General features: G+C 38.3%; 1 protein-coding gene across 1 annotated transcript in view; it reads right to left on the bottom strand.

Moving 5' to 3' along the window:
* Positions 1 to 2,167: 2,167 nt before the first annotated feature.
* LOC107549058 (transcription factor 21-like) overlaps positions 2,168 to 13,987 on the bottom strand; it is a 34,402-nt gene continuing 22,582 nt past the window's right edge. The window contains exons 2-3 of the mRNA XM_016229984.1: positions 3,176 to 3,622; positions 2,168 to 2,538 (exon numbers count right to left, since the gene is read on the bottom strand). Coding sequence (XP_016085470.1) covers positions 2,449 to 2,538; positions 3,176 to 3,616 — 531 coding nt within the window. The 5' untranslated portion in view covers positions 3,617 to 3,622 and the 3' untranslated portion in view covers positions 2,168 to 2,448. The remainder of the gene's footprint in view (positions 2,539 to 3,175; positions 3,623 to 13,987) is intronic.

Raw genomic sequence — 13,987 nt, 5'->3', positions numbered from 1 at the left:
ACACGCACTCTTATCTGGCAGTTTTTAGTTATGTGCATCTAGACTACATGCCAATGTTCCCTCTCAAGAGACTTTAGGACTATAAAAGAGAGGTTTGGGCAGCCGGCCAACAAAACAATTAGCCATATTCTCGCAGCGCATGGGAATCCTGGGTCCACTTTATCTTTCTAATGACCGACCCTCCCTGCCTCCTCCTCCCGCTGCCGGGCAGAGCGCAGCTGACCCGGGCAGTGTTCAGTGTTCTCTGCGGTGGTCTTGCGGTGATGGGCCGCCTTGATTTATCCGTGCTGATTTATATAGCTATACGATGAACATGTGCTTCGCACAGGAAGTAAAGGAGAACTCCTTTACATAAAAAGAAAAGACTTTCTTTTGATTTTCAGGTGATGACAGAAAAAGAAGACGAAGAAGGGGAGAAAGAAAAGATCTTTCCGTCTTATTCTCTTAGGAGAGGTTTGCGGAGCTTTCCAGCGTCCCGTGAGAAAAAGATGCCCCATAAAACTTATTAGCATGAGATATAAATATTTTTACATCCACTCGAATGCCTCTGAAAGTTTATAGAGACAGAGAAAATGTCACTTTCACTGTCTCAGCAGATGGAGACAATTTTTATAAAAAGAACGTTCAAAAAGATAAGAAAAATATAATGTGTAGTGAAAAAGTGTATACTTAAAAACATAGGCTTATAAGAATTTTTATAAACTTTATATATATATATATATATCGATTGTCACAGAAATCTTCAGGTCACTGCTCCAATTGTTGCTTAAATAATACATAACCGAATTTGCCAATGCCAATTTAGCCGATATTATGAATGTTGAACGTCTTTTCTGTCTCTCTGTTACGATTGTCACAGAAATCTTCAGGTCACTGCTCCAATTGTTGCTTAAATAATACATAACCGAATTTGCCAATGCCAATTTAGCCGATATTATGAATGCTGAACGTCTTTTCTGGCTCCCTGTAAATTACAGTAGGCCGTAGGCTACTTCAATTTTCGAGCTACAAATAGCCACAATTGAGTTTATTTTCTCTTTTTTTTTTGGCGTCTGATATGTAACCGATTTAAGTGAAATTGAACACAAAAATCTGATTAATCATAAGCCACCATGCTAAAAACCCAAAGACAATTTCTGAGGGAACCCAAATTAGCCTTCAGGACAAGCCTACAAACTGGCGGCATGACAGCTCTATTTTAATAAACGACAAGTAGAAAAGTATTCCTATAATCATATCTAATATTAAGACTTATCAGAGGATTTCACAATGTTTAGAGCTGCTTTATTGCCCAAGTGTGTGTGTGTGTGTGCTTAAGCCTCCCTCGCTCTCAGACTCGCACAGATCACCCCTCAGCCTCTCCTTACAATAACAGCGCGTGATGGATGATGGCGGCGGGCTTGTTATTGTCTTGCGCCATCAAACCGTTTTGTCTCACCGCGCGGATTTCTGTAATTCTGCGAGAGAGCAGTGATGACTAGTTTAATGTGGAATACAGTTATATACGCGGGGGCAGTGCTTTTCTAAGCTTTAAGGCCGCGGCGTGGCTGTGACATCGGGCGTCCCATCATCGGTAACTCCGGGTAACTCGTGCTCTCGCGCCCCTCAGAGGAGTGCTGCATAAATATCTGTCCGCGCGCTATAAACATAACGGTCACAACCCCGCGCGAAATTAAACAACGGCTGCACAGCGAGATTAAGAGCCGCGCGATTCACTGGTCTTAAAACAACTGACCTTAAACACGGACCACGTCAGCCTACAGTTTTTTTCTGGCCTGACTACTTCAGAAAATTCGGAGTCGGGGGAATAAAAATGAGTTTTTGGAGAAGTTTCTCGATCTCTATTGGAAGCGCTCGCTTTGATTTCCAAAACGGTTAAGAGCATGCTTATCTGATGACAGATATATCATGATAAAGAGAAGGTTTACGTTTCTTCCGATTAAGGGAATTAATCACGTTATCTCTTGCAGGCAGGGTGACAGGGTGACATGTCCTCTCGCCAGAGATCTTGAGAGAAAAAGGTGGGGCGAAATGATAACAAGGTTCACACAGGTCAAAGCAAAGTGAATAAACATGAATTTTGCTCGATCAAAGAGGTAACCTGCATCACTTGAAACTATAACATTTTTATTTACAATTATTCTAATGCAAACAGCAAAGGCGCGTCACCAAAGCCCTATATGCATAATGATTTCTCGTGTTTTTAATAATAAAAAAGTAATGACAGAATCTTTAAAAAAAACAACTGCATAAAATTACACATTGTTGCCTTGAACCAGCAAGGCCCAAGTGTGAATATTTAAATAGATATCAATTTCTCTTTACAGGAATGCGAGTGAGGATGTTGTCTCCATTATTCCCACTCGTGTTTAGATAGGAGATGATGTGTTATTCTTTTTTAAATTCAAATATTTAAAATAGGTCCATGTTTTAAGTCCATCTGGTGTATCAGGAAGCTGTAGTCCCACATAAACGTGTAGAATTCATCATTGCTTTAAGTTCATTTTCTGGTTTGCCCGCCACCATAAACGGCCACGTCTGTGGAAAAAAAGTATGAATGAAAGTTCAATTAAAATGGGCAAACACACCAAATAACTGAGAACTAATAACTTTTGTTTGTTTAAAAAAAATATATATACATGGTAAACATAGCCTAGGCAACATAACTGAGGATATTCCATACCATTTTGTCAAGTACTATAACCGTCAATAAACTATTGAAATAAAAAGCAAGACAGTGTCGGTCATGTAACCTATAATTTCTGAAGGACTAATCATTTTCAGAACATGCTTATTTTAAGCCTGATTATTTACCATTTATACACTTAAATGAAAAACTTAAATGTAATTCCTGCCTCCATTTAAAGTAAAATCAAAACAGTTCAACGCAATAAAACTTAAAACCTAAGTGTAATTTCTGCCTCCATTTTGTAGGCCAAGTAAAATCAAAGTAAAGTGTTGCCAAAGTCAACTTTTGGAACACTGAATAAAATCGATTGAAAATTCATAAAAACGGATAAAAATGACAGAAATGATTGTTAACTGGTTGGAAGTAAGGATGTTAAAATAACCAAAACATGGTACATTACTATACCATAAACGTATCTTGCTTACTGGGATTGTTTATTTAGTTTAGTTTTTTTTATTGGCGAAAAGTTTTTAAAAAGTCTCTCACCAGGTTGACTGGATGTATGTAGCCATTCTCGTATTTGTCATTGGCGAGTATCTGTCGCAGGTGCGCGATGTAGCTGGAGGCCAGCCGCAGCGTGTCCAGCTTGGAGAGTTTGGTGTCCGGCGGAACCCACGGTAACGTCGTCTTCAACCGGGAGAACGCTTTGCTCAGCACGCGCATCCTTGCCCTCTCGCGCGCGTTCGCCGCGTTCCTCTGGACCTGCTTGCCCTCTTGGGCTACACCATTGGGCGCCGATTTACGCATTGCGGCTGATTTGCGCCTTTTCCCCGTACATTCTGTAACCGAGGCCCCTTCGCAGTTGGAGCTGTCCTCCGTGCTCTCGTTTGATGTCCCCGGATCTTTACCGGAACCGAATTTCAAAAGACTATCCAGCAGCTCAGACTCGTGAAATTCATCCACATCGCTGATGGAGCCGGTGGACATGTTGAGCTGGAGACGAGTGTAGTGGAGAAAAGTAAGTCTGAGGAGATGCGAGTTTGTGCTTCTCTAAATGGGCCTGGAGATAACGCGACCGCCGTCGGAGCAGAAACGTGTCATGCGCGAGTTGAGGATGAGCGTAACTTGTAACTCACGAGCTAAAGGATCTTACCATTTATCTCTCGCGCTCAGGGGCGTAACCCCCGCACGCTTGGTGGAAGCAAACACTAAACCTGCTCAGATAATCACAGTTGTGCACCATTTTTGCAGTGGTATAGTTTAATGCATACAGGAACAGAAAAATCTATGGTACAAATTGTATGTTTTAATTCACAGTGAATTTTTTTTAGGTTAATCTGAAAAATTTGGTTTATTCATATTATAATATAGTATAAGCATAATTAAAATATTATTATAGGCTATAAGTGTATTACAGTCAATGCCAATAATTGTAAATATTTCCAAAAAAGATCAAATTAATGTTTTTCAAAGCACAATTCAGCCTCTTCCTTCCTCGGTATTTATTAGTAAAACATTTTGTCAGCCCCCTCTTCAATTAAGAAACGTAATTTTGACAAGAAATGTCATTTTTAATTCAGTAGGCCTATATCCAATTTAAATTATTAATGCAACTATAGCATTTTTTTTCCAAAAATGTTTTTACATAATAATAACAACAACGACAATAATAGCCTAATAATAATTATTATTATTATTACGTTACATTAAAATTTGAATTCTAAGTTTTTTAAAACGTACTGTATTCCGTATTATCAGTTGGAAATAGTAAAATAGCTATAGCCTATATTTATATTTTATAACGGCTGACAAACGTAAATATTTGTGGGTTTCACGTTTAGCATCACCTGCTCGGTGCTCTCTGAATTCCTCGGAGTTGTCAGGTGGCATATGACTGAGGATTTTAATGGTGGGTCTCTGACGGTTAACGGTTAAATAACGGTTGTGCGCGCACTGGAACAGTGGGATTCATAAAATGGTACAGTGGTGACCCCACGCGTAATTGCGCGGAGAGTCCGTACAGCTTTCAGCACCGATGCCCTCTAATAGGATCCCACGAGAAGCGTCTCAAATGGCCCACTGGCGCCTCCGGAGGGGCACGTGAAATGGATACTCCGCGTCCCCAAACCCCATGTTTTGCTGTTTTAATGGTACCCCACACCGGTCTCTAATACAACCGACTAATTCAAGCCAAAACATCCCGATCTGTGCGAGCTCTAAGTGGCGCGGCTGAAGGCGACTCAAGAGTGGTTTTAAATCAGGTGATGATTGCTACGACACACGCGGGGCATCTGCTGCTCCCTCCTCAGCATGGTAATTAATGCCCATCATCTTTAGATGCCCTTAGTTATAGTGAAGCACAGATTAAACAAATGCGTAAAACTGCAAAAAGAACGATATGTCCACGTGGTAATAAGCTTAGAGATTACCAAAGAAGGAGAGAGAATCTCCAGAGATCTGCCCTCTGACACCTCAGAGTTCCGGTGTCTCACAAACAGCATCCCTTTTCTTTCTCTACCACAGCAAATTACCAAAGGTATTTTAACCTTGCCATAGTTCTTAAACTGACAGATGAATGGACAGATCTTGTTTCTTGCAGTGGCATATCAGGTTTTACTGAGATTACAGGTGTGATAAATCAAAGAGAGTTGTTTTCAATTATCTTAAACTGAAGTAACTGAAAGAACCTTTACAGATGCTCAGTGCAGGTATATAAAAAGTAGGAGGATATGGTAATAGGGCCATACAGTCTTTCTGACTGTGAGTCTCTCTCTTTCTTCCTCCCTGGTGGGTGGGCCGGTCAAAAGAATATAAAAGCAGGATATAAGATTAATCGTCCTGCCCTGGTGCAGCATTATGTGAAGAGCTTATAGCCACTGTTTTCCACAGTCACTCTCAGACTGAGCTCTCTCGTCTTCCCTGACACTAAAACCCAGAAAGGTAAACAGACAGCTTAATACAGAACAGTCCCATTATTGTATTCAATAACATTATAAAAGGAACTCAGGCATGACCTGCAGAAACCATATTTACATTTATCATTTTGATATATTAGTCACATTTGGAACATTCAAAATGAAATATCTACAGTGGGAAAAAATGCATAAAATTAGAAAAAAGGATGACAAATCAAATGCTCAAATTATTGTTAATATTTTTATAATTATTTATAAAAAAAATAACAACAATAAACAGAGAGACTGTATGGTCATAACTATATCCTTTTGATTTTTAATATACATGCACTGAGCAATCAACTATAAAAAAATCTTTAAACTTGCATAACTTATCTGAAAAAATACCCCCCCCCCCATATATACACACACATTTTAATGCCTGTGCTGACATTTTTATTTTCATTAATTCTAAATAATTAAAAATAAATAAATAAAATTTATTAATTAATAAAAATGGCAGCACAGGCTTTACAAAATTGACAATTTGCATGCATTTTATTCATTACATAAAATATGGAAATAATGACCATATATGATATCTATTTCAAAATTCTTTTGTGATCACTAACTGCATTTCATTTGTCTTTCAGTTCCTCTGGTATAACGGTGACAGACAGCAACAGGTGAACAGCAGTGTTTGTAAATGAAAAATGGTTGAACAAATGCCACAGAATGTGATTTTCTCAGTTGTGTTAGTGGGGATATCACTAATTAGCTCTATAGGGTCAAAGGTTACTGGAAACTGGACACTCACATGTCCACATCCGACTTAGAACTCAAGCACACACACACATACACACACACACACACTCTAATACTGAGATATATACAGACACACACACACACACACACACACACACAAAACACATAAGGAGAGGTGGTCACCTAACTCGCAAGATGACAGATAACAGCAACTGCACACACACTTAATCTTACATGTACTTCAATGACATACTCGCTGCAATGTGGCAGCTAACAAATGGCGGTTCCAGGCCAGAACTAAACTCTAGGATGGGAAAAAAATTGAAGTGACAACCCCGGTAAAAAATAAAGAGATGAATTAGAATAACAAAACAAGTAAAAAAAAAAAAAAGATTTATTGGCTTGAATACAAATTATCCAGTTAGGCAGCTCTTGGGTCAAACATTGTAGAGTCACTTAATAAAAACATAACACCTCATGAAAGAGTTTATAACTGACAAACTGCTTAATATAGATATATGGCATGGTTTTAAATGCTAGTTAAGGACTCAAGGAGGAAGTCTGATACAGTACATTGGAATGTATGAGAAAAATCTGTTGGTTAGTGAAGATGTAGGTTTTTGTTTAGATAATCATATACAGTTATGTCTGTACATCTGACCTGTAGGATGGTTAGTGTGTCACAAGGGACACGGACGCAAGCGAGAAGAGAGACAAGGGCATGGAGTGCAGTCTGTGATGAATAATGTCCTGGAATGGATCGGCTGTCAGATATTATCAAGATGTCTTGCAGCTGTGTATGTGTTGTATTTGTGGATGTGTGTGTGGCTTTTGTTTATGTTTGTGTGTGTTTTGGGGTAGGGAGGCTGGGAGTGGCGGTGTTACTCCCCCTGCATTGGAGCTGCTAACTGTCAAGGTCAATGTCCATAGTTGGAATGCACAAGTATTTTGCCTTGTCGCAAAGTTTTAGGGAGGACACAACAACGCCGGACATAAATACTTACAAAGAAAAATCCCTTTAAACAATACAAGAGAGTTTCTGTCTTGCTGGGTGTCTTTGGCAGGTTTTGCTACAAACAGAGTCAAACCCTTACAGTGTTTGTCTGTGGTCAGCAATACAGTCTTTGTAAGTTACTGCAGGAAGATGGAAACAATAATTAATCTTTGGGGTGTATCTGTTGTTATAAATCTGTGATGTACAATCTTTCCTTAGAACAGTGAATGTGGACACACACAATAAACATATAGGATAGTTGCAATAACTTTTTAATATCCCTGTATCCCTACCTGTTTTTCTTATCCATACTTTCAATTACAGAGTCAGTGAGGCCAAAAGATTTGAGGGTCTTTCTTTTATTCATTTTATTATTATATGTATATGGATTTAATCAATGTGAATGGACATTTTTTACGTGCCATTTTGTCTCTGACCTTCAGTACTGTTATGTGAAAACGTTGGCATTCTATCCAGTAAGAAAGTAGGAGAACAGTTCAAAATGTAATACTGTAATTCTCACCAGGCAGTTATTATAAAGATATGTTTATATAAAAGTCAGGCAGGCTTTCTTACACTCAAACACTATGGGTTCATCTTAAAGTTGTGCATGTGGGGACGGCCCGACAGATGTGGGGTCACCCCAAAGCTGTGTTTATGCGAGATTGAGCCGAAGGTCTGATAAATCGATCGTGTGAGGCTGAGGTTATTTACATTATATCTCTCACATGGCCAGAGATAAACGACTCTCTCCTCTATATGAGCTTCATCACACTCAACCTACTGCTCCTCTTCTCATCGCTTATAGTCTATGAGCACACACACTCAAACTCACCAGGTGCATGAAACCTCATACTGTGTGAATGTGTGTAACTATGATGGAGATGGAGCGGGACAGATAGGAAGAGAGAGACTGAGATGGAAGGATGCAATCTTTGTGCATGCGAGTACTGTGGGAGGGAGTCACATGGGACAGATTTTCAAATGAGCAGAGCCAGCACAATCTATAAAGCTAAAGGTTTCTGTGTCCACAGAGAGCGTGTTATCATCAGGATGAGAGTACAGACCAGTGAGGACAGCTCAGACAGCTAACAACCCCCAAACTTCCCAGCAAAACTCCACTCTCAAACCTCCTGTGTCCAAAAAATTGGAGATATCCTGTCTGTGTCACTCTCTTCAAATCTCTTCAGCTTCATGTCTTCCCTATTAGGCTGTGGAAGAACCTTTTGAATCAGATATATCTAGTCAGTGAAATGCAGACTAACTGTTTTTAACAACACCCTTTGCAACCATCCAAAACACCATATTTATTCAGAATACATTAGCAACCACATAGTAACACCCTGGAAACCACCCACACCATCATAGCATTGCCCTAGGAATAACTGGGATTATTATTAACTAAACTAAAATATTAAAACATTTATGATAACAATAATTAAAAAATAATTAGGAATTTAAATTGAAATTAATTTTGAAATAAAGCTGAAATAAAATAAAATGCAAATATTAGATGAAAAAACTTAATCTAAATGAAAATTTGAAATGTTGCCTTGACAGTAACTGAAATAAGCTAAAATTACTAACTGGAAATTAATAAAACAATAAAGCTAAACTAAAAATGAAATAAAAACAGATTAAATCTAAATAGTAATATTTAAAAAATAATAACAATAACTGAAAATATAAAATAAAAGTTAAATTAAAATATTAATAAAAACTATAACAGTATAGAAAAGGTATTAGCATCCTCTCAGAAAACCCTAGCAACACCCTGGTAACCACCCAGAAGACCTTAGCAATGCCCTAGCAACCACTCAGACCACCTTAGAATCCACATAGCAACACTCTGGCAACCCCCAGAAAAATCATAAAACTTCTGCAACACCCTATAACCACCAAAACACCCCATTAAAACACCTTAGCAACCTCATAGCAACATCCTTGCAATTCAGTTTGAATCAGTTGCCTAGAATTTAACCCCATCCTCACGCACAGAGTGACTATCAACATGAAATAATCCTTACATATGTTTGTTTGTTTTTAGAAATGGTGCAAGTTGAAATAAGCTTGAATAAAAAGAGCCTGACGCAAATAATCCTAAATTACAGCACTAACACTCACAAACTTCTGTTTTCCTCTCTCATATAGCCTACTGTACATCTGATATTTCTCAACATTCGTGACTGTGTTTTTGCCAATCGGTCCATTAGTGGGATAATGAGAGGAAGAGAGCTGGCTCTGAGTGGCTCGTTTCGTAATGCCGCATCTGTGACTCATAGCTCAAACACTACAAACACACATTCAAAACTCATACTCCAGCATCATACTTCCATCAGTCTGTTTGACAAGCCTGACACCACTTGTTTATGTCTACAAACAGGAATTAACATCATGCAATAAAAATGAGAGGAGGGAGATAGAGTGAAAGATTTGGATGGATGAAGTGTTTTTTTCCCCTCCTCGTCAGAGGTCAAGGGTCAGTTTTCCAATCGAAAAGTCATATCTTGATGTCTACCGTTTAATGTGATGGGTTCTGCATTCACACATGTGTGCATATGCTCCCACATTCACTCCCCAAATTGTCTTATCACCAAAAATTAGTCTGACAACAGTGCCTGCCAAACAATACTATGGTAATGAACGGTTCTGAGGTTGGTTCTGACCCACTCCCAGGAAGTCTTGATATCAGTATGGCTCAGATGGAGCTCTCTCTTGGGCATCTGCAGCACTGAGCTCACAGTTTGAAGCTGATAACCAGGAGGAAAGGCAGACTGGAGTCCGCCGAGTGTCCGCCTAGAGAAGCCCTATCGCAGCAGTGATAGAGAGGACATGGTGACTGCCTCTAATGCAATACGTCTCAAACTCCTATGTTATGATACCGTACATGACTGCCTCCCTATTCTCACACACAAATGCATATGGCTTTCTATTTTCTATAGATTTCACAGAGGCCTATCAGTTCAGGTATGGAGTCCTTCCATTAAACTGCTTGCCTCCATGCTCTATACATTCCTAAAAATTTAATTAATTAAACCATTTACATTTATATAAAAAAATTGTCTTACAGCACAGTGTCATTTTACTCCAAAAACTAAATTTGGGAGTTTGACATTTAAGTTGGCATCCACTGAAAATTTAAATATCAGCCCTTTTCCTCTGTGGTATGTTCATGAGAGTTTGTGAGAGAAGTGAATGAATCATTCATAAATTAATTGTTTGTAAATGAATAGTTTCCAAATTAATCAGTAAATGCACTTCACAAATCAGACTGATCTGAGCTTACTTTTTCCAAATGCATTGTAAGCTAAGTAGATCATAGAAACTATTGGCACCAATGCTTTCTATGATCTACTAAGGCTTGCGCTGCTTTTGGGAAATGCAGCCATGGTTCTAAAATTCAACAAGACCATCTGCAAAAGACCAGTGGAGAGGATAATTATCAGTGAATAGAAATTTATATTTCAGTCTGTTCCTCACATATAGCTAATGTTTTTTCTTCAAAAGAATTGGAATATATTACACAAATCACATATGATACCTTCATTGTATCTTCATGGCTCTGGTCCTCATTCATACTGCAGTAACAGCATGTTAAAAAGCAATTCTTCAGAACTTCTTTTGTGTTCCACAGGAGAAAGAAAGTCATGTGGGTTTGGAAGGACATGAGTGTGAATAAATGATGACAAAATATTAATTTTGGGGTGAACTATTCCTATAATGCTATTTTAAAATGGTCAGATCTGAATCTGTAGCATGGAGTTCTTGCACATGGACTGCAGTATTTGTAAATGTTGTGGGGGAAATGGATTGAGGGTCAGAGCAGAGACTGAACCACCAGAACTGCCACTTCAAAATCCATCATCACTTTGTCAGATGGGGTTGGTCTAATGCGCTCTAATGTCTTCCAAAAGGATGTTACTACAGGAAGGAACATGAGGAGAGAGAAGTGGTCCCTGGGGTGGGTGTGTGTGTGTGTGTGAACCATAAATGTGTGCATCAAAGCAGGCAATGGTTCAAGGAGATGTTGCAGTAAGCGCTAAAGTCTATCAATCAATAACATACTTCATTACATACCACACACACACACACACACACACACACACACACACACACACACACTTACCTACAGAATCATACACAATCGTTCAAAAGTTTGGTAAGATTTTTAATGTTTTTGAAAGAAGTCTCTTTTGTTAATCAAGGCTGCATTTGCACATGGACTGCAGTATTTGTAAATGTTGTGGGGGAAATGGATTGAGGGTCAGAGCAGAGACTGAACCACCAGAACTGCCACTTCAAAATCTATCATCACTTTGTCAGATGGGGTTGGTCTAATGCGCTCTAATGTCTTCCAAAAGGATGTTACTACAGGAAGGAACATGAGGAGAGAAGTGGTCCCTGGGGTGGGTGTGTGTGTGTGTGTGAACCATAAATGTGTGCATCAAAGCAGGCAATGGTTCAAGGAGATGTTGCAGTAAGCGCTAAAGTCTATCAATCAATAACATAATTCATTACATACCACACACACACACACACACACACACACACACACACACACACACACACACACTTACCTACAGAATCATACACAATCGTTCAAAAGTTTGGTAAGATTTTTAATGTTTTTGAAAGAAGTCTCTTTTGTTAATCAAGGCTGCATTTATTTAATCAAAAATACAGTAAAAACAGAAATATTGTGAAATATTATTGCAATTTAAAATGACTGTTTTCTATTTGTGTATATTTTAAAATGTAATTTATTTCTGTGATGGCAAAACTGAATTTTCAGCATCATTACTCCAGTCTTCAGTGTCACATGATCCCTCGGAAATCATTCTCATATGCTGATTTGGTGCTCAAATAGCATTTATTATGATTATCAATGTTGAAAATTAATAGTTTTGTAATAACCATGATACACTTTTTATGATTCAATGATGAATAGAAAGTTAAAAAGTAAAGCATTATTAGAAATATATATATTTTGTAACATTATAAATGTCTTTACTGTCACTTTTGATCAATTTATGCATAATAAAAGTATTAATTTCTGTTTAAAAAACCCAAACTTCTCAACAGTATTGTACCATAAACTATGGTTTTATATAAGGATGTTCTGTCAGATTTAGGCAACTGTCACCAAAGCATTGCTAAGTAACCCCCCCCCCCACACACACGTTTAGGTGTGTAGAGTAACTGAAGAATAAGGGTCATTAAAACACAATGTCATTTGTTTTCCGCCCCTTTTGTTTGCTCCAGTATTTCTTTATCTCCATCTGTTCTTGCCATGGAATGCAATATCATTAACAGTGACCCTGAAAAGCTAAACTGCTAGATATTTTTCTTCCTTCAAACATATTTGTTACGATTTTGTTTAGTCGGCAGTATTTACGGTTTTATCTTTGTTTATTGTCTGTCTAGCACAGTGCTAAGTGTGTGTCTGCTTCTCAAGAGACCAGCTGCATGCATTCTACGACACTTCCCATGTTCACAAACGCTCTAATGCTCTCTCTATGGAGCTGAAGCTTCATTAGGTATTTAAGCTCTGTTGTATAGAGACGAGGTGAGCAATGACTGATGATTGAGGCATTTTATTTAACGCCAACACTTGGGGATAGTCAAGATTGAGTGATTCATGTATAACGAGTCTTTCTCTCACTCACTCACATACACATATACATGTACTCACACAGTCAGACACACACACACACACACACACACGGATACATATAAACACCTTATACATTTTCCGATTCCTCCCCATGGTCCTTTCATCCTTCTCTTGCTCTGTAAACATGACAGAATTTAGCAGATGAACGAAGTTGAACTCATACAGTGTGGAGTAACACTCATGCTAATGACATTCCTGTACACACACACCTAGTTACTGTTGTCTCTCAAAGGAACAGTTCACACAAAATTAATACATTTTGTCATTTACTCACCCTGCTGTCATTCAAACCCACCTGACTTTCTTCACTGTAAAAATGTTGCTGCAATTAGTCACAACAACTTAAGTTGGATATTTAAGTTCAAATTTGAACTAAACTAAAGATAACTAAACTTATAATTCAAAGTCAAGCATAAACACTTTTTAAGTTGAAACAACACACTATTACTTATTCTAATGTTAAAATATAAGCTGTGATAACTACAATCGTTTTTTCATTTGCAAAACAAGATATTTTGTAGACTGTCTAGGCTGCTTTTTTCCTTAAAGGTGTAATAGGTGATTGTCTTCAGAAACATTTTTTGTTATGCTGGTTGAAAGTCTCTTCACATCCCGATGGCAATCATTAAGTTAAGTGGTCTAAATGTATTTATATGTATTTATATATTCTGAGGAAGGCGTAGGACCAAGAAATGTTCGTCCAATCAAAATGTTTGGTCCGAACATTATGATAGGCTTTCCTACCTTCTTGTCAACATATGTATTTGCATGCCTCTGCACGCTCTGTTTGCGCAGACAGGATACGTTATCAGCGCGTTGTGCAGACAGAGCAAGAATGTCAGACAAACAACAACAACCTGACCTTCCTTCCTTCCTTGGTATTGTAGTACTGTTACTAACTGTACTATAAAGTTTTCTCACCGGTGAATGACACATGATGTAGTAATGTTGTCTCTGGTTGTCTCGCGCCAGCTCGTTAGTAGTGAGCTACGTGCATGAACTGTGTTCCGATCGATATGATCCCTACACAG

Source organism: Sinocyclocheilus grahami, unplaced genomic scaffold (assembly GCF_001515645.1).
Source record: "Sinocyclocheilus grahami isolate Dianchi unplaced genomic scaffold, SAMN03320097.WGS_v1.1 scaffold361.1, whole genome shotgun sequence".
Lineage (NCBI taxonomy): Eukaryota > Metazoa > Chordata > Actinopteri > Cypriniformes > Cyprinidae > Sinocyclocheilus > Sinocyclocheilus grahami.
The sequence above is the reverse complement of the archived record's forward strand: the minus strand, read 5'-3'. Positions and strand labels throughout refer to the sequence as shown.